At 50.9% G+C, this 25,455-nt stretch overlaps 1 protein-coding gene across 1 annotated transcript in view; it reads right to left on the reverse strand.

Moving 5' to 3' along the window:
* Window positions 1-3,297: 3,297 nt before the first annotated feature.
* The window catches only part of Tgfbr3 (transforming growth factor beta receptor 3), a 97,382-nt gene continuing 75,224 nt past the window's right edge, over window positions 3,298-25,455 (reverse strand). The window contains exons 14-17 of the mRNA XM_055611603.1: window positions 24,678-24,795; window positions 16,534-16,587; window positions 15,144-15,251; window positions 3,298-6,307 (exon numbers count right to left, since the gene is read on the reverse strand). Coding sequence (XP_055467578.1) covers window positions 6,189-6,307; window positions 15,144-15,251; window positions 16,534-16,587; window positions 24,678-24,795 — 399 coding nt within the window. The 3' untranslated portion in view covers window positions 3,298-6,188. The remainder of the gene's footprint in view (window positions 6,308-15,143; window positions 15,252-16,533; window positions 16,588-24,677; window positions 24,796-25,455) is intronic.

Consider the following 25,455-nt stretch of genomic DNA (forward strand, 5'->3'; position numbering starts at 1 on the left):
TGTCGGCTGTCTCTGCTCCGGGGTATGTCCGGGATTCTGTGCATCACAGGGTGGTTTAACAGGTCACTTCAGAAAGGAGGAAGGGATAAAGATGGAGCTAGCAGCAGTGAGGGGAGGGGCAGGGGCGAATGTGAATAAAATGTGTTATACGTACCAGCATCTCAAAGAATTAATAAAATATGCTTCCAAGAGAGGTTGGGGGAGGGGCAAATATGACCAAAACACATTGTCTGAAATTCCCAAAAAGTTAACACAAATATTGTAAAGTATCATATTATAAAAGAAAGAAAAAAGAAAAGCAGGCAGAGAGAGCAGAATGTACAGAATGACGTGAAAGGGTCGATTGTTCTATCTCAAAGCTCACCGTGGGTGCAGATGGCACACACCTAGAAAGGAGCTACGCCCTCACCCGTGACATAGCCAGAACCAAAGCACGATATCCCAACAGCGGGAGAGGGTGTTTATCAAGCTGTAGCTTTATCTCCAGAATTTTCTGTAGATCATCTCATTTAGTCGTCACAAAAAATGCTGAGAGGTAGATTCAGAGAAAATGAATGCGTTCTGATCCCTGGGGCTTGAGCTCTGTGCACGTGGTGCCGAGGAAGCCCGAGCTGGGCATGCTCACACTTGGCCTTCAGAGAGAGTAATGCCGCAGTATGTCTTTTCTGGTTTTCAAGCAGGGTCTGTTGGCCTTGAAATCACTATTCAGCTCCACAGGCCTGAACTGATCTTTATCCCTTCTTTTGCCAAGGGCTGAGATGACAGTGTTCTACAATGTTCAGTTTAATTTAAAAACCATTCCTGTGGCCTGCGCCCCCACACGCCATTAATCACCACTTACCTGGAAACCTGCCTGCGCTCAGAGTGCTCTTTAGATCCATTCATTATCTGTCTGTCTGTCTGTCTGTCTATCTACCCACTTGCATATTTATTTGTTTTCTTGCCGGTGAGTGTTTGACGGCATACATGTGTGCGTCGGGTGCCCCAGAACTGGAGGTGCTGTTGGTGCTGAGTCGTCATGTGGGGGAGGGAGCTGAACCCTGGCCTTCTGTAAGTCACAAGCGTTGAGCCCTCGCTCCACTCTCATTTTTCACTTTTATTTTCTATCTGGTTGTGCAGTTTCCTTTTCTTAATAACTAACACTGTATTTTAGCTCCTGGGATCTTTTCTCTTACGTTTCACTTACTTAGCACATCATGTGACGGCCAGAGGCCAGCCTGCCTGGCTTGTTTCTCCTCGCTCCTGCCCTCCAGGGCCTGGGCTTGAACTCAGGTCGTCCGGCTGGGCCGAGAGCCTGTTTGCCCACTGAGCTGTCTCATCAGGCTTCTGATGATTCTCAAATTGGCGTGGGCAAATGATGCTTTTCCAGGACAGCATCTGTGTCACTTAGCATGCTTTCTTTCTTCCTCCCAGATCCCAATTCCCCCTTTTCTATGTGCCCTGGGAGGCCAGTCCTGAGAACCTGCGAACTTCGCCCAACCTCAGGTTCTGCTGATTTGGCTCAGGCGTGTAAATCTTCCTCACTGACAAGCCGCAGCCCTTCACCCTCCCACACCCACCTCGACAAGGCTCCTCCGTCATCCAGCAGGACCACCCGACCCTGACACATCACCCTCCTAAGGGAGCTTCCTGGTTCCCGGGGACAGTGTGGCTCACGGCACTCACTTATGACAGTTTGTTTAGTGCCCAGTGCGTGTGCTCTGTCTTCAGTAGTTCCACAATGGCTGATAATTTCAACTTTTTTCTAGTGTTTTTCTAGCATGAGACATTTATAATCACGAACCTTACACAATGCTGCTTCAGCTGTGTTTCCATGGTTTCCTAAGTTTTCAGCTGTAAATGGCTCCCGTTCAGCACCACAAGTTCTTTAAGCATTAATTCTGTGCGTTAAAATTTATAAATGAGGTGAATATCCAAAAAGTATCCTTTCCAGATTGATTCCTAGCCTCGCACTGTGTTAAATCAGTGTGATTTAGTTCTGTGACATTTGCTGGGATTTCCATCACTTTTGGTGAATTTCTAGACCTCTCTCATATGCACAACATTCTCATACCTGGACACGGTCTTTTGTGAACCCCCTGGACCAAGCTTAATCGCATCATTCAAATCTCTCATGTCTGAACATTTTTTTTTATTTGTTTTGTTGTTAAGATAGAACCTTGTTTGGTAGCCCAGGCTAGCCTGGGATTTATCATATAGCTCAGGCTGTCTCAGAACTCAGTTGTCCCATCAGTCTCCCAAGTGCTGGAATTATGGGCTTAAACTCTTCAGCTAGCTCTCCAAATCCTGTTGTTTGATCAGTTTCTAGGTGTCATCTGTCTAAATTGCCCCTTGTAATGGTGAGATTGTCTTTCTGTCTTTGCAAGCAGCAGAATGTAAGGGTGTGTGTGTGTCTAGACATATTCCTAAATGTGTGGATATTGTGCTATATGAATGCTCACGCAATGTTAAATGTGGTAGAGTATTTTGTTACAACTCAGAAAATACTTCTAAAGTCAGTCACAGCAGTTAGGGTGACTGTTCTCTGCAGGGAACGGTATGCAGCCACCAAGAAGCTAGAGGGAGTGGCTAGAGGGGGTGTGGAGGGGTTGCGCTGTGTTGTAGAGTTTGTTATGTGACTAGTTTTAGTGAACAGAAAAAAATCCCTATTTATGAAAATCCCTCAGCGAGTGTGAACTGAGGCCGCTGGCACGAGGTCCCTGGGGCCGGGACGGGGCTGAGGGCTTTTCTTCTGCAGTAGCTCTCTACCTGGGCAGCTGAAGTGGACTAGTGAGAAAGGAGGCAAACAGGGGTCACAGGCTCAGGTGGGCTTTCCAGATCTGTGAGCTTTCCAGAGTTTTGCTGTGCGGTGGAGTGGGTGGAAGGCTCGGCAGAGGGCAGGCTTCCCGAGTGGGCGGCCGTGACTGGTGTGGCTGGGGAGAGCGGCTCTCCTCGTGGACAGCAGCGGGGTAGGAACACGCTCGGCACTTGAGAATCATTTCGAGGCGGAAGGACGCTGGGGTGTAGTGAGTGGGGGACGGTCACAGTCAGGAGGGGCATCTGCAGCCTAGTTTCAGCCTTGGGTGACCGGAACAAGCGAGTGGCAGACAGACGTGGTGAACAGGGAAAAGGGGAGTGGAGCCTAAAGGCCTTGGCTCCGGCAGAAGCATGGGTGGCCAACTCCTACCCCTGACGTCCCTCTCTGCTCCCTCTGGTCCCCTTCTGCGGTCACCTTTCCCCTCGACCCTGTTCCAGCAGGCCCAGTCAAAGCTGTGTCAGCCCAAGGCGAGGAGCTAGTGATGACCAATCAGACGTGAATTAATAACTGATATATATCTTTTTATTATGCACAGATAAAAGAATTAAAACTGTGGTTATCAAAACTATACTGCGCAGGTTCACAAAGACACAGACTCGGGAACAGAGGAAGGTTACAGCAGGGGTGTTCAAACTGGCCACAGGGATTTTCAGGGTGTGTTTACCCTCGCAGACGAGAAACAGTAACAAACCAGGCGCGCTCAGGAAAAACCAGGAGCAGTATTGTATTTGGAACTGATAATAGTCTTTCCTAGAAAAATATCTGTCAGTTTTATGAATGAACCCCCAGATAAGACAAACAGGGTTAAGAAAAGGTTTGCACACACAACTCACCCGACAAAATGTGCTCTGTTAACTCAGCCAGCAGTACACTTATCATTGAAACCATGAGGTAGTTACAAAACGACGGGCACACGCCAGGGTGCCCCACACACTCGGGCAAGCCTGCCGGGAACACACGCAGGAAATGGGTTTACAATCTCATCACCAGACAAGCGAAAGGCCATTTGGTGTTTAGAAAAAAACTGCCACGCGACCAGCTCAGGCAGAAGAAAATTCTCCGCCTCGTCCACAGCTGGCGGCCACCGCCACGTGAGGAGCTGGAATGCAACGCGCGCACCGTGCCCTCTGGACTCCGGGCGGTCCATCGTGGCCTCGGTGTCAAGACAAAACGGCCTCTGTGACCACATGCGCGTGTGACCAGCGAAACAACACAGGCCTCGCAGGTGGAGTGGGTTCAGCCAGACCACAGCAACCGCCTAAGCAATCTCGCCAAGTCTGCTGCGAAAGTCAAGCCTGGTGTGACATCTGTGAAGGCGAAGCCGTGGGAAACATGGTCACAGACACTGGGGAAACGCCCGGCTTCGCACGTCACAATACTGAGGACATTCATTCTCCAATATGGAATCGGGTTTCTCAAGCTGAATAATACTTCTGATAATGAGATCCAAGGAAATAGATTTTTTTTCTTTCTCTCTTTAAAAAAAATTTTTTTTTGGTTTGAAACTTATAAATTTGTAAGTTAATTTAAGATTATTTATAAAATCATTGGTAATGTAGTCTCTCTCTCTCAAAAATATACATTTAAATATATTACAAAATTTTTAACCCATCCAAGACATCTTTTAATACCTTCCCATAGCAATTTCTGTTTTTTTTTTAAAGCAAAGAACTGATTAGAAGAATTCACAGTAATTGAAATTAAACATTTCATATGGAGTACTTAAATTTCTCTAAAACATTTAAATATATCTTTATACAGAATTTTTGTAGTAAAATATAGCTATAAGTGATTTAAAGACTCTAGTCTTCTTTGAAGACATCTTTAAACATTTTTTTATACATAGACTATACTTCTTACATTCTGCTGAAGGTTAGGCAAAGCGCATTATTTTTAAACACAGGTAGCGTAATCTGGGTCCTCCACAATGACACCCTCATTTAGAAACTATGAACTGAAGTATTTCTCTCTAGCCTCACACCATCCGCACTCCTGTGGAAATCTGGAGTATGTTCAATGCATCAGCCTGAGGCTCTGAGCCCGGGAGGAAAGCTGCTTTGGTTTGAATTTTCCCTACTGAATGACAGCTATCCAGCGTCATCCGTCCAGTCGATAAGCCGGTGGCTTAGGGCCTGTCCAGCCCCGCTCACTTGCTGTCTCCACCAGCGAGGCTTCCTGCTGAGGCTTTCCTTCATGAAGGCCCAGGCCCAGCCGCTGGACTGTACAGGCAGCGGGTTTGCCCACGAGTATTTCGGGCTAGGATCTCGGCCATTCTATTTATGGAATCTTAAGTTGTTTGGGGGATTCTGGGAAAGCAACGTGATTTCATTTGCAGTAGATCTGACCCTCTGGGGTTCGATTTGCTGAGGGGCCCTGGGCTCGGCTACCGTCAGGGCAGTGTCATGTGATTCGTGAGGACGCGCACCTCAACCCCTTTCTTGTGAGAAACTTTGAAGTTAGGGCCCTTCTCCCTGTCTGTGCATCCTCGGGGCAGATTGGATGACGTGATCAGATGCCCAGATGCCCTGGCAATCCAGGCTTTTACATGGGCTCATCAGAGAGTCTGACGGTACAGCCTACCACACAGAACTCAAGTTCCGACTCTGGAATCGTAGACTGCTTTAAAGGCGGGAGTGAGCTGTGTGTGCCCGTGTGCCAGGCACACCCTACTGGCTCCCCCACTTCCCACCCAGTCTCACCCCCCCCCCCGGTGTTTAAGCACTATTAGGACAAAAATATCAGAAACGGCACAAATCTGTTGCTTACTGTGGCCCTTTTCCATCTTCCTGTAAGAATGAACAAACTTGGCTGTGAGGCACTTTGGAGCTGGTGTGTGTGAGGGAACTGGAGTCAGCATTAATTTTGGCCCAAGACAGGAATGTCGCCTTGACAGTGGCAGCCCCCAAGGCCAGCAAGCTACACAGGGGACCAGAAGGCTGTGGCTGGTGAGAGGTGGGCTCTGAGGGGAGGGGCAGGCGGGATGGGGTGGGTGCGCTTCTTTCCATCTTTGGCATCGTCCTGGCTCTGCTCTCCCGCTGCCCCCTCCCACCATTCCTCTTACTCTGTAACCTATGACCCCCAACAATGGATGTTTGCACACCTGGACAGAGCAGCATTAAAAACAAACAAACCGGCGTGTTTCACATTGAACCCCCATCCTGCAAGGGGCTGGCGGAGGAGGAGGCCACCAGCTTAGCTTTGGTGTGTGACAGGTATCCAGGGGTCGCAGGGGTCGAATTTCCACGGGCTGTGGTGAGGGGTGGGCACAGCAGGCCACCTGTCCGCTGAAATTCTCTCTCTCTTTACGGGGACCCCAGATGAAGCCTTCCGACTGCGGTGCCCTCTGGCTGGCCTGGCCCCGCCGCCTGGCCTGCCCCACGGGCCCCGCCGCCTAGGCCGTGCTGCTGCTGGAGCAGGGCGTGCTCTGGGTGCTGCCAATGCTGTGGGCCGCGCTGCTGTTCTCCGAGGCTGGGGGCGAGGTGGGGACATGCTGCCTCCGAGCCGACTCCCCTGCGGGGAACAGACACGTTAGCCGTGTGCAAGCTGAAAAGGAGCGCCCGCCTGGCCTTTCCCCTGCCCTTTCTCAGCCACAGGCGGGCTGGCTGAGGGCCTCGTTCTAGTGGCTTTTCAGCCTCTTCCTCTATCTGTGAGCCGGACACCCTGGCAGTTGTGGCGAGGGTCTCTGGGGGCTGGTGACAGTGGGGACAGCCGCCCTGGCCTCTGAAGCCTGCATCCCTTGAACCCCCCCCCCCCCCCCGGTGCCTCCTAAGCAGCGGTGAAGCTGCACAACCATCTAAGCAGCTCACGGCCGGGAACCGCACACCCACGCCAGGTCAGCATCACCTTTTAAGTAAGGTGCCAGTCTCGTGCGGGTCAGCGCACCGTTGTGTTAGGGATAGAACCTAGGATTTTGCACACATGAGGCATGAGCCCCAAACCACTGAGCTGTTCCCAGGCCTCTGTCTGAATGTGTTGCTGGACCCTGGGCCCGTGATGCTCACAGCTTGCCCTGGCTACAGCACAAAAGGGTCCATGTGCCCAGGGTGCAGCCGGCCTGAGGAGCGGGAGCTGGGGCTTGTGCCGACTACGCGTGTGGGGCCTCCTGGCACGCTGAGGCTCTGCTGAGCTCAGTGCGAGGATCTCCTAGCACACGAAGCACCATTACACACCCCAGTGCATTATAGCCCAACCCATTCTCTGTGCCAAGTGCGCAATGCTCTGGAGCGGGAGGGCCGCTCGGGTCACACACATGGTTTGCATTTAGCTGTGCAAGAGGCCCTCCAGGCAGCAAGCCTCTCCAGCAAAACTGGCCTAAACAAGGCCCTAGGTAAAGTGAAGGGAACCGCACAAACGGCTAGCTTGCAGCCCCTCCCCCTGTGGGAAGCCCCCAGACGTCCAGGCCTCTCTTTCCTGCTGAAGTACACACTTTCAGCCAGCAGCGACAAGCAGGCCTCCTTCTGCTTCATTAACACACGACAGGGCAGCCGGAAAGGGCTCTGAGCTAGGAGCCAGTGGGGCCTGGAGGCCTGGCTGTCCCAGGCCTTCCTGGGGGCCCTCGGAACATTACCCCCAAAGCGCAGTTCTGCAGGATGTGCCCGGTCCGGAGGGTTTCAGCCTCCCCCACCCAGCTCGGCTGCAGAGCACTTCAGGCCCTTGCATGCACGGTTTCCTCTAATTAGCTTTCCTTCTGGGATTGGAGGGATGGTGAGGGGAAGGGTCAATGCTTCCCAGGAGCAGGCAAGCGCTTCAAAGTCTTCTTTCCCTCACCCAGCGCTGCCCCTCAAACATGCGTAAGCAAGGGTGGGAAGTCACTTCCTCCTAAACAGGAGATTATTTCTACAAAATAATCCAGTCTTTTTCTTCTTTTCCCCTCCCCTTTCCCCTCTCTCTCTCTCTTCTGTGTTTGAACCCAGGGCCTTGCATATGACAGGCCCTACCCCTGAAATACATTCCCATATATCTCCAGTCCTTAACTATTGTGATGTGAAAACACGCACGCACGCACTGCTTTACAACCGCATGCTCATCATTCCGGTTCGATCCTCCTGTCACCCATTAGAAGGCTCAGGAGGCCATGCATTGGCTCATTGGTTTGCTTATCTATCTAGTGCTGGAGCCCGACCCAAGGCCTTGGACTTGGCTGGGTAAACTGAGTTAACTCCCTAATCCCTGAACCTCACTGCAAACACGCCTCTCCCCACTTAGACCACGGGCACGCTGGCGGGTTTCCTGCTGCCTCGGGCTCCGCTGGCCTTGAGAGCACCTCTGGGGCTGAAGCACGGTGGCCTTGCTCCTGTCTCTTCCGGAGCAGGCGAAGGCCTCGTGAGTCATGTTCGGGGAAACTGTCAGCACGGCGTCCTGCCCAGGAAGATCTGCTTCCTGCTGTGTTTGCCAAATAGGATTTGTTGCTGTGTCAGTTTATTTTAATCAGTGCCCATTAAAAAAAAAGACCTTGTAACTTATAGTCTTGGAAACTCGTCTTGGAAATGTAAAAATGCTGCCTAAAGAAAAATCCCAAAGACAGAATTTGAGCGCTACACTCCAGACTGCAGGGTGTGGCCCGGGGGGAGAGGGGCTAGCTCTGCCCACCTCAGTTCAATGAACTGTCCAGAGAGCTCTGCCTGGGAGCCTGAGTGTAAATGTCCTAGACCCCGCCTCAGGTCCTGGCACAGGCTGGCTATCCGGACTGGAGGAATCGTGAGCTCTGGTTCACGAGGGAGCCCCTGGCTCAGCATGTAAGGCAGAGAGCTCCAGGGAGACATTGACACGCCCGTGTACATGCATGCTCAATAACACTACTAATAAAACAAAGAAGAAAGCCCCTTCACAGACTAGCTCGTCTGATCCACGGCCTTCTCACATGTAAAACCTACTATTTCTCAACATAACCAAACCTTAGAACTTTATTTTCATCCCCTGGCAAACTGGAAAAAGCTTCCCCCCCATTTCTTGTGAGATAGAGGAGCCACTGAAGTGAAACTCATCGTGAGAATCCTAAAGCGTCGACTCCTGCTCCCCCTGCGGCCACCCTTTGGCTTTCTGCTCTCCATGATAGTGTCCCTGGCTTGTTAAAGTATCAGGTTTCACTAAGGTATCGCTTGGGTGACAGGGACCTTCCGTAGGAGGAGGTGGGCTGGGAGGGCCTGAGGCTCAGCGGAGCAGTCTCAGTGGAACTCAAGGTGCTGCAAGCCCGGCAAGCCCGCTGGGACCATGAGTGTGGCTGAAAAGCCCCTCAATCTTCAAAATAGCTAAAAATAAAGGGGTAAGGCGACTGCCTCGAACCTTCCCATGTCTGTCCCTGGGTACCGCCATCCGCCATCCGTGATCCCACCTCTGGCCCCACCCCAGATGCGAGGCTGGTTCCTGAAGCCTTCGGGTGAGGCCCTCTGACTTCTACACTGAGGAGGCCAGGCCTGGGGCTTGGCCTCTGCGTTACCTGGGCTTCCCCACAACCACTGCTCACGGCCAGTTTGCTCAGCCGTCCTTCTTGTGTGGACCGTACAAGGAGGTGAGGGCCCGGCTGCTCACGGCATTTAATAACTGCCAAGAGTTTCGCTGCATTCGAGGAAGGATTAGTAGAATTGCAGAAAGCCAGAGATTAGTGAGAAAAAATGCATGTTAAAAGGTTTATTATCTACTAAGCAACACAACGCGAAGGCACTAGGGGCGTGTGCTTTGAGTGTGTGACAGGGAAAGGGAGAGGAAGCAGGCTGTAGCTGCAGAAGGCCAGCAGCAGCCGGCACACTGGTGCCCGGCCTGTTTTCCCTGTGCTAAGAGGAAGCAGGTCAACGGGACTCCCTTTAAAAAACCGCTTAGAAGAATGCAACAAACCCCACTCAGGGAAAACTTAGCCAAGAGGCATACACAGACTTGCACCCTCCTTGAATCTCACCAGGACGACAGGCCAACCCCGGAAGCCAAACGCGACAAAAGTGAAGATGGCAAGAAAACACAGGCCACTGCTGAGGACAGGGGCATGGCGGCTGACGGGAGGGCCCAGACAGAGGCCATCAGTGGGAAGGGCTGACAAACAGCTGATTCATGTCACAGAGGCTTCAAAGGCCCAGGCTGCAGAGACATGAGACATGGAAGAAGGAGGCATGCTCCGGCCTACATGGTGGAGTGGAGCAGGCTGCTGTACCAGAAGCAATATGGCTCCCCGAGTTTCCTCCATCCCTTGCTGGGCTAGGACCTGCCCATCCTTCTCCAGGAGGAGGAGGGGCTTGCAGTCCCTTCAGAGGACGACACTGAGGTGCCGGAAATGCCCCTACACAGCTGAGAGCAGGGACGTGCGCCTGGGAGTCGGGCTGAGCACACTTTGGGCTCCGCTGACATCGGGGCCTCAGACCTACTGAAGCAGAGTGGCCTTGGTGGCCTAGTGACAGCCCACTCGTGTGCTTCCTCCAGAAAATGGTGTACAACTGTCCACACTCAGGGAAAGTGTCGGTGCTGTGCCCCTGCCCAGGAAGCTCTTGTGTTCCTCTCCCTGTTGCTACGTCAGCACTTTTTATTAATGGCTTCGGAACAGCAAGACCCGTACCCTGCAGGGGGGAGACAGGAAGGCCTGTGTCATGGAAACCTGATGAGCCCAGAGGAAAGATGCAGGCTGACCCTGGCCTCATCCATAAAACAGCACCTCAGCTCAGCCTCAGGAAACTCACAGGGCTAGAACCTCCATAGTTCTGCAGCATTTTCAGCTAGATAACAGACAAGAACAGAGCTCTAAAGAACAAAACAGAGGAAATTCATAGTTCTTAGAGTTAAAAAAAAAATCCAAGACTGTATCAAAGATCACTGAAAGAGATGAAGTGGAGGATTAGTTAAGAGCTCCAACTCCCAAAGAATTCATACAATGAGTGAATGCAGAAAACAGGGGCAAGGAAAGAAAGAGAAAAAGACGGCGGGAGAGCCAGGTGACACGTGCCTCTCACCTTAGCACTCAGGAGTCTAAGGCAGGAGGATTATGAGTTTGAGGCCAGTTTGGGCCCCATAGTGAGTTCAAGGCCAGCAAAGGCTGTGCTGAGATTATCTGTATCTCCTAAAAACTCAGTTAAGAAGAAGGGAAGAGATGGAGAGGAGAAATAGAGATGGATGAATGGATTTCTAGGCTGAACATACAATTAATCCCCAGCACAAAATATGAAAATACACCTAAATCAAGAGATATTGTTATAAAGATGACTCCAGAAAGTAAAGACACAGCATACGTAGAGGGAATCAGAAATATAAGTCCAAATGGTCTCCAAGCCCTTGGCGGCCATCTTTAGAGGCAGAAGAAAATGCCCAGGGTCGACACTGTGTTCATCAAGTGTTTATAAAATGAGGGTATTTCAGACTCACAACGTAAAAGGAACACGCCTTTCCTATGGCCCCCTTTAAACTGAGGAGGGAGGCTTGTGACATCAGCCGAAAGACATCTGTAACCCAGAGAATTGATGGGAACCTCCAGGATGGCGGTGAAGGAGACAGAAGAGGACAGCACTGTCCAGGCAGGATGGACACGTCAAGCAGGTCCAGTGTTCACAGCTGCTTTATGGAGAGGGGAGGAAGAGAGTGAGCATGTGCGCAGCTGCTGGACCAAGACGCCGGGAACCGCACCCAGGCTGTCTGAAGGACAGTGAGTACTCCTGAGCACTGCGCCAGCTCCAGCATCTTCCTGTGGAAGAGACCAGAGGCATGAGAGGATCTATCAGGAGATCCTAACAGCTGGCCGGCAGCAGATGGAGAGGTGATAAATGTCTGAAAAGCTAAACTAATGGGGAGTGAGACAGAAAGAGGCAAAGAAATACTCCTGCTCCTCGGAAAACCTAAAACACGGGACAGAAATAACAGAGCTATCATACTGTGCGGCGGAGTTGTGACTAGCATTAGTCATAACCAGAGACATGGTAAATATGGATCCAGCCAAGATTTCCGTATTGTTTCACGAGGGCGGGGCTTCTATGGCTGTGGGTGAAACCCCTTCGGAGGAGGCCGAGGGACCCTTCACAGGCTCACACAGCAGATGCCCAGATGCCCTGCAAGTCAGGTGTTTACATTACAGTGCATAACAGCAGCAGAGTTGCAGTTAGAGTAACAACAAAATGATTTATGGCTGGGGCTAGCACAACATGAGGAACTGAATTAAAGGCTGGGAACCTCTGCGCTAGGAAAGGGAGACGGGCAGCCAGGTAGAGCAGAAACAGAGCCGCACTCTCTGCAGTAGGATGCTGATGGAGAAGATCCCAGCCAATAAGAGGCAGCAGCCTATTTGTGTTGTTTAGCGATGTCAGCTAATTTCCCAAAGAGCCAGACAAGAGTTTCTAAAAGATGTTACTCCAGGGAAAGAGGAAAAGCGTCAGTCCATGGGGTCTTGCTGTCTCAGCAAGTCCCTCAGAACTAGTTTGGGTGTGACACTGCCACATCCAAAAACTAAAACGGCTTTCTACAGAGCAAACACAAGAGCTTCCGTCCTCCTAGAAACAGCACAGGGGAACGCCTCTGATTTGGAGACGTGTGTCACCAGAGGTGAGAAAGCTCGGTTAGAACCACGCCTACCCCATGACCTCTCCTCAGTGCACTGTGAGACAGTTTTAAAACAGGGTTCTCCAAACAGAATGCAGGGAGTCCGAAGGAGGTATCTCACTGTGCCCAGAGCTGCCTCAGACAGAGTGGGAGCCCTACCTCTTTGGACCAAAAGCTACCCCGGGGACATGAGTGAGGCGTCACAATTCAAATCTGTGCCTTGTTTTGTTCTGTGAAAAGGCTGGAAAACATAAGCGGGGGGGGGGGAGTTGTCCAAACAAAGGGTTGCTCTGAACAGAGGCAGATGCCGCCTGAACCCCCAAATAGACCATATAAGGTCCGAGTCCACAGCTGGCTTACTGTGGAAGTTAAGAGGACTGAGTCAGTGTCTGGATGGCCGTCTCTGCTCGCCAGCCATGGCCTTCTGACCATCCTTGTCCACCCAAACTTGCTGCTGGCTGACCCAGTCAGAAACTTCTGGGTTCTGAACTGAGCCGGCTTTCTGTGCGCCTGGCACTAAGATTAACTGTGAGCTGTGCATAAAATGAACTGGGAGCCACGACTCGGAAAAGGAACTTTGGAGTGCCATCCCAAGCCCAAACAGCAGTGTCAAGAGGCCTTTTAGTTTCTGAGTTGGCATAAACACTAACTGTTTTCTGGAAGGCCTTTTGGTTGTCTTTAATCTGTGTGCAAACTTCATTTTGTATTAGCAATGCTTTAAGCGTTCCTCCGAGGCTTTTGTTTGGATGAGAGGGGCTGAGGAGCAGGACACAGCGCATGCAAGCTTGATGCTGTGGACAAGTTTGGACCTGCCAGAGGGTCTCAGGGGTGGGCTTCCACAGTGAACACCACAGTAGCCATGTATGGACCCTGCTCCCGCCTTCCTAGCCCAAGACAGACCCTGTGGCTTTCGGTGGCAGCTCTAAGGCCAGAGGCAGCCAGCGGCTGAGTGGACACACGGAAAACATCTGTGGGTGACCAGCCCCACAGAAAACCCTCGGGGCTACAGTCTGCTTGGAGTACTTTCAAGTTCTTTCCCAGTAGACAGCACAGGCTGCCAAGCGCCCTAGGACCCCCTCCATGCAGGAGGCTGGAAAAAGCTGCAAAGAACTATTACTTTGAGATCTAAACATGTCAGTATTGCTGAGATAATATTATTTACTCCAAAATTCTACTCTGCTAAAAGCTGTCCCTTCAGCTGCTTTTCTGAACTTTCACATGGAAGAAAGCTCTTCAAGTGATTCATGGGCATTTGTGTAACGCTCGGAACCATCCCACACAGAGCTTCCTTCTCTCTGACATAAAACACATGTCACTCGAAGGTTGCTGGTTGGTAACAACTTCGGAGGACTCACAACTCCATTATTAAACTCCCCTAAGCGTTTGCCACTAGGTTGGCTTTGGGCAGGGTTAGTTTCCCAGGCCAGGACCAGAAGGCCTGCTTCTCTGTGTGCCACAATCTCTAATGCTTTTGTCAAGAGGGATAGCATTTAAGGTGAAAATGCTGGTGAAGAAAGACTCAGAAGATTTAGCTAACAGAAGAGCTCAGTGTCCCATACTTTTCTCAGCAGCATCAGACTCTGTCTAGCAAGTAACAGAGACACAGGGGCTGGGAGAGGGTTCAGGGATCTGTTCTAGCTGCCGAACCACAGGGGTTGGGGTCCAGAACCCACCAGAGCTCCAGAGCTCCGTGAAACCCAGGGAAGGCTGGCGGCTAACAGCACCTCGGCACTCGAGAGCCAAAGACAGGGTCACAGGGCAAGGCGGCCGGCTAGCCCGGCACAGCTGGCAGCTCTGACTTCACCAAAAGGCTGTGCCTCAGCATTCAGTCAGCAGTCGGCGGCTCACTCAGTCAGCTTTGGGCCTCCACACACATGCCCCTATACACACATGCACACGCATGGGGATATTCACACACACCTGCACATCCATGAAGAAAATAAACATATGATGATGCTCCCTTCAGATCAGTCCTCCCCCTGAAGAGGCCGGCTGAGTGGCTGAAGCTAAGGAGAAGGATTCACTGAGTCCATGAAGAATGAGTTCAGGCCTGCCCTTGAGCGGTGGACCTAGCACCAGGTTCACAGCAGAGACTACAAGATTGGTCAGCATATTTCCCTTCCTGAGCTGTGGAAAGCTGAGGCAGGGTGGCGCTCCTTCCTCACCGAGCTGGTGCCCCGCGCCCAGGCCCGTGTCTGTCCGGCCTCTGAGCAGGCCCTCTGTTCGGGCTTGTGGGTTTCAACCTTGGAGCTGTCCAGTGGGGACACCGAAACCAGAAGGGGAGACGGAGAGGCGTAGCTTGAAAATTTCTTGTTTCAGGGTTTATATCTTTCTAACCATAAAAACGCATTTTAAAATTTTAAACCTTGTGAACATAGGAGAATCTTGTTCTTCAAAGCTATCAGGAGTCAAGGACCAGGAGATGGTGCTTAAGAGTCACGGGCTGAGCACCCCCACCCCGCTGGGCCTCGTGCACCGTCCTGGCAGCCGGCAGCTGTGGTGCTGAGAACCTGGTTTCCCTCGCCATGCCATTTTATTCCAAAGTCCTTCCCGTTGGTTTCTAGTTCTAGTGAATCCTGCTACACAGACTTCCTTCAGAGTCTGTGACACAATGGCTATTAGAACTGAACATCACCCACACTGTAACTGCAGCTAACAAAAACTGGGGAAACATCTCTTTTCTCAGCACCAAGTTATATCTTTACACGACCTAATTTACACCAAATTCACACTTATAAGGAGTGAACCAGTGCCTTCCTCTTGCTTATTATCCCACACACCCAACAAACATGCAGAATGTCTGGTGTGCGGCAGGTGACCGGCTGTGCCAGCCATCACTAACCTGTGTGGGAATAGATGTACCACAAGGCGCCCGTCAGGAGCGCCCCGATCACAAACGCTGCGAACGCGATGCCCATCACAGTCAGTGTGTCCAGGCCGTGGAAAATCTCTGGAAGAGAGGGGAAAGACATGCACTCTATGTAAGTCAGTCCCGTGCACCTCTGTTTTTCTCTGGCTAGTGAGATCAGAGACCATAATTACATTAAACTCTATCTTTCGTTACTTACAAATTTTCTGACAAAGAAAAAGATGGATCGATTGGGCTTTTAAATATTCTGTTTGTAATTTATTCTGAGCAAAGACATTTTCAATAAGAAATTCAGCTTATTCATGTCACTGTCTGAATGACTCTTACACCTCCATGCACTCAGGTATAGCATGTGTGTGCCTGTTGAACCTCCTTCTACCCTTGCACTGGGGTTCCGGAGGGTTGTGGGCCACCACGTGGTGCTCCAGTTCTATCTGTGCGTAAGCCAGGTAGGACACAAAAGAGACTTTCTATGAAAGTACTATAAAGAATGATTTGTGTCCAGCACTCGGGAGGCAGAGGCAGGCGGATCTCTGAGTTCGAGGCCAGCCTGATATACAGAGTGAGTTCTAGGACAGCCAGGGCTATACAGAGACACCCTGTCTTAAAAAACAAAACAACAACAAAAAGAAAAAAAAAAAGAAAGAAAAGGAAGGAAGGAAAGAAGAAAAGTAGGGAGAGAGGGAAAGAGAGAAAGGAGTGCTGTGTGTGTCTTGGGTCAGCACTGGAAACAGGTCCTGGAGTTACCGGGAAGAAAACAAGATGGATTCCCCTCACAGGGACACATCATCTAGAAGACTGTGGGTGGGCAGAAGCCAAAATGGAGCCCTGCTTTTGTGCCAATGGTAACCATGGAAACCCACTTTAACGACAGACAGAATGACAGTGGCCTGCGTGGCTCCCCCCTCCCCCCATCATCTACACCAATGGTGTTGGGCGCTGGGATTCTTGCCCTCCTGGCTCTCCCAGCCCTTGCCTAAAGATGGACTCAAGTATGAGTTTCCTTAGCAGTCTTCCGTGAGCAGGCCTGGAAGCAAACTCCATCCCTGCTGAATGACAGGGCTTAGGCCACACCAGAAAAAGCACACAACTAACTTGATAAAGAGATACTCTAGCCTTCCTGCCTAGGCTGCGTGTGTCAGGAACATCAAGAAATTAAGATTTTAATACAGCAGAGGTGGGGGCTGCAGGAAAGGAGAGGGGGAACGAAGAAAGGGCAGAGGGAAAGGAAAGTGTGGGAGGAAAGGGCAGAGGGAGGAGGAAGGGAAGCTGGTCCAGGAGTCCTATCAGCTTGGCCACTCTCCCTAACCAGCAATCCCTAGACAGGCCAGGGGCTGCCCAGAACAGTTGCACAAAGACTTACGTGGAGGAGGCGGAGGAGCGACTGGACTGGAGTCCTTAGTGTTTGGAACATTTTCTGAAACACAAGCAAACACAAGCACAAGTCACAATCCATTTACACAAGGCATCATGAGACATTTTCTACCTGTTAATGCTGTGTGTGTGCACGTTTGGCCCCCTGTGTGTGGGGGCCACTGGAGCCTAGAAGAGGGATCCCCTAGAGCTGGAGTTACACGCACTTGTGAGCCACCTGACTTGGAAACCAATCTGGGTCCGCTGGAAGAGCAGGCATCACCCCTGACTGCTGAGCCATCTCCCCAGCCCCATGCCCCAGCCAGTGTTCCTCTTTACACATCAAAAGCACACCCCAGAAACTTCAGGTACTGTGTTTCGCTAAAGCACAATCGCAGAGGGTTTCCACTTTGAAGGGAGGTGGAAGGCAAGCACCTCCCTGCAAGGACTTTGACTCCGACAGTGTGTGCACGTGTCCAACCTTAGTCATACATGGTTCACTACCTCCAAATACCACCATTCTCCGCACACGCACAGCACTGTTCCTCCAGGATTTTCATGCATCTGCAGCTTTTAGCCGGCCATGGTGGCACATCTTTAATCCTAGTGCTCAGGAGGCAGAGAAAGACCGGCCAGTGACTCTAACGTCCTGCAGCCAGCCCGAGGTCACAGCTGGGAAATGTCAGGGCTGGACCTGCTGACTCCTGCTTCAAGGGGACAGAGGGGTGTGTGTCCCTGTGCACAGGACCTGCTGCTCTCTAAACGAGGATGAGGACACTGTGGCCTGAGATGGGAAGTTGTAATTTGAATGATTTACCTAAGAAAGTAAAAGAACACTGCATGAGGTGAAAATTACATGAAGTTCAAGTTTGTCCCATAAGCACAGTGCTCCGTGATCCTGCTCATACATATGATCTGAGCACGTGAGACAGGGGCTGGATAGGCCCCAAACCAAACAGCATGTCTATCTGACTCTTCATAGAGAAGGGAGAAGAGCCCCTGGCTCAGGCCCACCTCTCTTTAGAGTTCAAGAGTGCCTCTCTGCTCCAGCAACCTCTTCAAGTCACTAAAGGACGCACGCTGCCTTTGAATTCACAGCAAAACAAACAACGAGAACTTGTGGAATTTAGACCAAAATAATGCAAATTGGTCCTTAAAAAAAAGAAAAAGAAAAAGAACTAATACAGTGTGAGAGGAGATCGGAATGGGACAAGTGCGGCCCTCAGCGACCCGGAGCTGACCCAGGGACTGAGCATCACGGGACCCTGTGACATACATTTGAGATATACTAAGACAAGTAAGGTGTTTTTAAAACTGAATTCAGAGGAGGCAGGCATGGCGAATGATCCTGTAAATCCCAGCACCAGGAGGTGGATGCAGGATGTTCAAGCAGAGCCATTTCAGCTCTGTGGTGATGTCCGCGACGGTTAGGTCTGACTCCCTTGAAGAGCATTTCACTGAGAGGCAGTCTGTCTTGGGTGGTCTGTATGAGTGTCTGTGTTGGGGGGAACTCAGGCCAGTGTAGGAAGCTCTGGTCCCTAGACAAGGGTCCTAAATGGAGAATGGAGAAATGGCGCTGAGGGTAAGCAAGCAGCAGGGGGCTTGCACGCCTCTCTCTCTAGACCATGGGTGTGGTTGACTAGAGGTCTGGACTTCCTGCTTTGATCTCTTCCAAGGGGTGGAAGGTGAGCTAGAATTACAAACTAGATAACCCCGCCCCTGTTCTACGAGGTTTCTTTTGGTTTGTTTTATTTTATTACAGCAACAGAAATGAAGCTAGAACACAGTCTTAGAAAAAAAAAAATGATACAATTCCGTATGCAGAGCTCACACTCATTACACTAACTATGAAATGCATTTCCTATGGCCTGGAGGGATGGGTCAGTGGTTAAGAACACTGGTTGCACTGATACTTCAACGAAAGACATGCATGGAGATAACCTAGAACCCCTGCTCAGATGCAGCCCATGGCAGCTCAGTGTCCAAATGGGTTCCCTAGCAAGGGGAACAGGGACTGTCTCTGACATGAACTCTTTGGGCTGGCTCTTTGATCACCTCCCCCTGAGGGCAGAGCAGCCTTACCAGGCCACAGAGGAAGACAATACAGTCAGTCCTGATGAGACCTGATAGACTAGGATCAGAGGGAAGGGGAGGAGGACCTCCCCTATTAGTGGGCTGGGGGAGGGGCATGGGAGGAGATGAGGGAGGGACGGTGGGATTGGGAGGGAAGGAGGGAGGTGCCTACAGCTGGGATTCAAAGTGAATAAACTATAATAAATAAAAATGAAAGGAAGAAGGTCACTGGCTGCTCTCCCAGACATGGGTTGGGTTCCCAGCACCCACAGGCAGCTCTCTTCCAGTTCTGGGCACAGCAGACAAGCAAGCGGTGCACAGATCCGAATGCAGGTGAGACATGCCACCCCTAAAATAGTAATACATTCTAGAGGAGCTGTCTTTGGTTGGGGATGGACGTGGCATGCTTCCTGGGGCACTTCCCTGGCACTGGCTTATTGGCGGCAATCACAACATGACCCTAATATTTGTAGATTTGTGGAGTTCATTAAAGCAGACAAAAGTCTCCTTCTCTCATCTCACCTTTAAGAACTCTATTGGGGGGGGGGGTCATCTAATCACAAAATTTCAGGAAGTGACAGTTTGATCCACTGAGCTAAGGGCAAAGGCACCTGATGATCCCAACTGTGCGCCTCCTGCAAGAAGGACGTCTGCATGCTCTCCTGGGAAGCGCTCCCTCAGGCTCCTGGGGAGAGCTCCCTCCAGGCTTCTGCCTGTGGTTAAACTTTGTCACTCAGAGTCCCCCAGTGGTTTAAAGAGAATGATTCTCCACACATGTAGGAATTTAGATTTTATGGCAAGGCCTCTGTGATGGATGGTTCTGTTTGAAAATTCTTAATGGCTGTATGCTGTGATCTGATGCTCAGTCCTTGCTGCAGATAGGGCCATCCCGGGAGAGCCAAACAGAAACTCCCACCTCCCTTCTGTCCAGTGCAGAGGGCTGAGGTCCCAACATTTATCCTCTGACTGTTCTTGCTCCCCAATTCCCCACAACCCCCGAGTGTAAGTAAAACAGCCTCATCTCTTCCAGAGCCCCGAAACTGAGCTGCCTGCTGAAGCCAGAGAGGCCATAAGAATATTTACTTTGGGCTTAAGGGAAAGACTGTTGAGAAGGCATCCTAGTATCACTGTAGAGCTCTAACAGCAGGTTTCTTTGCAGAAAGAATAAGCTATAATCAGCATTCTGATTCAAATCTTTTCATACACTCTGAACAAATTTTGGTTTACCTCAGAACCAAAGTTTCCCTGCTCAGATTGTTGGTCCTGGCTTCCATGGACCGACATGTCTGGGTGGGTTACACATGAGTAACTGACTGTAGCTTTTGCCTCCTGCTTCAATTCAGCTCTTCTGAACACTGCAGGCCCAAGAAGGCCTACAAAGCATCAAATCCACACACCCAGCTACTGGGTCTGGTGGGAGTGGGGGGGGGGAGGAGAAGGAGGAGGAGGATGCGGTGACGGCTCGGTGTGGCTGGTCAAGGGCTCTTTACTAACTGTACGTCCCTGACTCTGACCCTTTCTCTGGGCTCTTCTCGGCGTTTGTGGCACGTCTGGCAGAGGCCTATTAGCTCATCTGCCACTGGACAGTGGTTCGGGCGGCAGTGGGAGTGTCATGGAGACTTCTAGAATCTCACTGGGTTGTCACAACACAGTTGGAGGTGGACACGGGCACTTAATGGACAGACATGAAAACAATGCTGAATATTCCACAGTGCAACCACTTCAGCGCTATCCAGAGCGTGGGTGCTGTTCAGAGAGAGAATTGTCTTTTAAAGCCCTTAAAGGCCAATAAAATAAAACAAGCCCAGTAAACATGTTTTCACAGCAAACAACCCAAGGCGCCATTTCGGGTTGTATTACCAGGCTCTCTTCCAGCAGCACATCGACACCACTTTCAGTGCAGCGCTCCGAGGCTACCTCGGCACTGAACGCCTCCTCAGATCTCTGGATTTCCCTTCTGCAACAAGGTCTCCAGGAGCCCAGGCTGGCCTTGAACTCACAGAGGTCCACCTGCTTCTGCCTCCCAAGCACTGGGATTAAAGGAGTTTACCACCACACCTAGCCTCTCCTTGAGACCCTTTGATGCTTCGTGTCAGAGGAATCTCCTGGCTCACTGATGGATGAAACTTTGGCTTCCTTCCATACAAACGGGCCACAGGAAGTGGCCTAACAAGAGTCACCATGAATAGGTAGTTGGCAGTGTGTGCCTGGAGGAGTCATTCTACTTCTGCATACATTTAAAATCTCCCAAATAACAGGTTTCAAAACTGAAGCTGCTGGAATCATGACAGTTCTACAGCCTGCTACCTCAGCGACTAGAGAGCCAGCACCTCACTCTGTCAGCTGCCTGTCGCCTTCCCTAAGTCTGCTCTTCCCTCAGCTCTTCCTCAGCCTGAGGGCAAACTGCTTCCTCTCTCTCTCTCTCTCTCTCTCTCTCTCTGATTTTAGAAAATTCAAATGTGCTACAAATAGTCATGCCTCGTTTATACTCATTTCCAGCTGCCATTCACAGCTAAAACAACCCGACTTTGGCTGGGAGGAAAAGGAGGAAATTCATATTTACTAAGAGTTCATGATATGTGGGTGCTTTTATTTTTAAATGTGGAGAAAATCCAGAATTTCAAAAGTTTAACTTGCTAAGGATTAAAAACTGAGTATAAATCGTGGCAAGTTGGGAAACCTGCCAGCACACTGAGGTATTTCAGAAATGATGGCAGGTGGCACCGTCTCAACTATTTTAATTGTTTTGCCATAAACCATAATACGCATCAGCTATTTGTGTTTTCTGCTTTTGTGTTTTAGTTATGAAATCACAGAATGTCTGGGTTTGCACTTTTAAACACACTCTAACATTTTAATCCTGTCAAGGAATGTTTTGTCTTTTTTTTCCCCCCCTAAACTTTTTTTTCATCTGCCTTTCAGCTCATAGTCACTAGAATACCTGAGCCCTCCCTGTCTTGGTAACTACGGGCAAGGGAAGAGGAGGCAGACCTGGGGGCAACTGAGGAGTTAGCTCCCTATGGTACTGGCAGGCTTTGGTTTTGTTTTGTTTAATTAAAAACAGGAATTGGAATGCAGGTGAGAGTTTGCAAAAGTTTTTAAATATAAAAAAGGATTTGAACCCTGGGCTGCCGTATACAGCTGTGTGGCCAAATCCGTTAAAGTCCTCTCTCCAGCGCTGCCGTGAGGATTAGATTCTGCAACCCCTGCCCATTCAGTGCAGGGCCCTGTGAACAAATGCCAACGCTGGGCCATCAGCGTTGCGCGCCAACAGTCTAAGCACCCACTGCTCAAGGTTTACGTAGCAGAAAGACGATCAGCCAACGCTGACTCCAAAGGACTCACAGACCAAAGGTGACAAGAACACACTCATGAAGGTTCCACTAGAAGTGGGCCCATGGGGAGAACCTAGTTATTCACGGAGCTTTGATGGCACCGTTTCCTGCCCACAGAGGAAGAAACTCTGCCTGAATGATGCCCTGTTGTTGGCAGTGGTGGCTGCCACCTCTCTGCCCGCATCTGTGGTCCCTAAAAAGACAACTGCGAAAAAGGAAGATGGACCGAGTGGCCAGAGACAGTCGGCTCTGCAGCCACGAGCAAAGGAGAGCTGCTGGGAGATCGTGCCCCCCAGGGGTCACTGCCCTCCCGCCCCCAGGAAGCACGTCAGCCCTTAGGATTTAAGCAGCCACTGCTGTTGGGCCAATGATATGCCAAGGCCCTGTGTGGCTGACAGAAAGAGGGTTCGGTGGTCTACAAGGAAAAGGAATGATTTCAGAGGCAAAGAAAATAAACAAAAGGTGAAGGGAAGCATTATGGAGCTGAGAACCATCAGAAAACCTGCCTCTTCCTGCCAAGGAAGACAGACTGGCTTACAGCCCCTTGGGAAGCTGGCTCGGCAGTTCAACCTCCTCAATTTGTTTCACAAACCCCAGCAATAAACCGTTCACCCACTTGGTCCTGCGCTAAAATCCCACCTCAATTAGCAAAGCTCATGAAATTGCTTTGATAGCTGGTTAAAAAAAAATACCACCTTTCCTCGAACTTTTATGTAAAGAAAACGCTGAATGTTCCATTGAATGAAAGTAATTACCTAATTTACAAGAGAAATTACTTAGAAAAATACCACTGGAGTTAAAAAAAAAAAAAAGAATGAAAGAATTGCTGGAAGTTATAGTGTTGTAATATTAGTGTGTAAGCGCTGTGTGGCATGGGGGTACAGCCAGCTGCTGCCAAGCGAGCGCTCTCAAGATAGGTGAGGGTAGGCCAGGCGGCTGTGGCTTCTGGGAACTAATTCCAGAGCACAAAACACAGCCAGCAGTGGCCCAACTACCAATTCTTTGCAACACAATTAATCTATTTCTATTCCTTTCCCTTGAACTCAAGAAGGAGGCAGCAGGTTTGGGGCAGTGCAGTTGAAGAGAGTCTACCTACTGTGCCTTTCCAGTGACTGCAAGCCAACGACAGAGAAACGGACCACAGGCAGGAGGGAACCAGCAAGCACCCGCACATTCTGAGCTTAGGATGTGCAGAAAAGAACGGAAAACCTGCTCCTTGTGGCGGCCCTTTACACATGCCTCTGGGGAGGCCGGACAGCACCCACTGCCCTCGGTGGCAGCTCCTGGATGCTCCAGAGCCACCACTACTCGGTCCTGCCAAATCCCAGCCCCAAAGCACCATCCCAGCGGCACCCTAACCCAAGCTCCGGTGTCAGCGCCAGCCAGCGCGGCTCCCCTCTAATGCCCAGCAGCTGGGCCAGGCTGCTCCAGGGCTGTGGCTGGGCAGCTCTGCCCTTCAGGCTGGGGACCTGCTGTGTGATTCCAACCCTGAAATAGCTCATGCTGGAGGCCAGACACCTCCCCTCGCTCACAGCCTTTTGTCAGCTTGACACCCTTAGACACCAAGGCTTCTGGAGAGTGACGAGCCGTGTCCAGACAGGGAGGGTGGTGACTGCTCATCGCCCGTGTGACATCTGGTCCCACCCCACGGCTGCTGACAGCTGACACGTCCTGGCTCACTCCAGTCCCTGGTGCTGGGCCCCCACGGTCCTCAGGGTCCCTGCTGGGTGTCTGGCCGTCTGTTCTCATGGGGCACACCACACATTTCAGGACATGGCCCTTCTTTCCTCTGGTCAGCACAGCCTGGTGAGTATCGTTACACATGAAGGAAGGGACACCTGGGTGTGAGGACCAGCTTTTGCTAGTGTACGAGGTTCTGAAAACTCAATTCATTTATAACGCCACCTCTCTCTGCAGGTGTCCCTAAGGGGCAGTCACAGCCCCTCCCAGAGTGGTGCCTCTGACAAAGCACGGCAACCTGGAGCCAGTACAGCCAGGAACGGTGTGAGAGTGCCAGGGTGCCACAGGTCACAGAAACACGTGTGAGCACAGCGAGGAGAGTAACATGGCAGAGCCAGCCTCCCCCATACCCTCACTCTTTCATGGAGCCTGGGCTTACACCCCGAGTCCTCTGCCGGCAGCTAGCACCCTTTGACCTACTCTTTACAGAACAAATAATTTGTACACGAATCACAACACAGCCACCGGGATGGAAGCAGCTAAGGGATATCTCTGAGGGACAAGAATTCTCTTCTAAAGCCACTGGCTGGCCTTGAACTTTTCTCAGTTTCTTTTTACATTTGTTTGTTCATTATAAAGTGTGCGTGTGTGTCACAGAACACATGTGGATAGAAGCCTGAGGACAGCCTGGAAGTGGGCTTTCTCCCTCTGCCATGTGAGCTCAGGGATCACACTCAAGTGGGCCTCGCCCGCCCTCTCACTGGCCTTGATTTGTCTTTGAATAAAACTGGACTGTGATTTAGGTATAGCATTTTTAAGAACTTATTCACCCTGTATTTGTGTGCACATGTGAGTGCATGCGTCACACCATGCAAATCAAGGTCAGAGGAAACTTATTACTATGTGTGTCTGTGTGCATGTGTGGGCACGTATGTATCACAGTGTGCAAGTGAAGGTCAGAGGAAACGTTACTCTGTGCATCTGCGTGCATTCGTGCACACGTGTGCACGTCAAGGCTGCCTCTCTCCTTTGCAGTGGGTTTAGGGACCCCAGGCTGCCCCCTCACCTCTGTAATCGACTCGGTGGACCACGGCCAGCGGCTTGGTGAAGGTCTTCTTGTTGTGCATCATGGTCCAGATGGTGGTGGCGTCTAGAGAGGTGCACGCCTCGTCAGGAGTCACGCACTGCAGAGGGGCAGAGGGGGCTGTCACCAGGCTGCATGTGGATGCGTCTGGCCCCTCGTCACACGGCTCATGGCCATGATCTGCGCATCCTTCAGAGAGCCCTGAACAACCAGGGCCATCGTGGCAGGCTGCACATGCAGGTTTCCACGGCCAGCTTACACACGGCCCTGCCCCACAGATAGCGTGCAGGTTCAGAACTGCCTGCTAAGGGGGCCACAGCATCGATGATGCGCTGGGCCTGGGCCACAATGGCTGCCTACAATGGTCTGTGACAACATCTGTCCTATGACTGTGGGAAATGGGAATTCACGGTGCTATAAAGATGCTAGAACTTGTATCTGTCACCTAAAGCATTTGGTCACGTTTGTTAGATTTTTTTTTCCACTCTACAACATTAGGCTTTCCACATCATCAGCTTTCTTTTTTGTTATTTCAGTCTGGCTTTTTCCTCTTGGTGCTAGAGATTGGCTCCAGTGCTCACACATGCTCAGTGAACGCACTGTCACACACAGGGTCCTAGGGAGGCAGGGGCAGCTATGGAAACTGAGGTCAGCAATTTCCAGCTATTGTGAGTCCTGAAGCTGACAGGAACATGTTGGTGGGGGCACAGTGCGTGTGTGTGTGTGTGTGTGTGTGTGTGTGTGTGTGTGTGTGTGTGTG

Source organism: Psammomys obesus, unplaced genomic scaffold, assembly GCF_907164565.1.
Source record: "Psammomys obesus unplaced genomic scaffold, mPsaObe1.curated_primary_1811, whole genome shotgun sequence".
Lineage (NCBI taxonomy): Eukaryota > Metazoa > Chordata > Mammalia > Rodentia > Muridae > Psammomys > Psammomys obesus.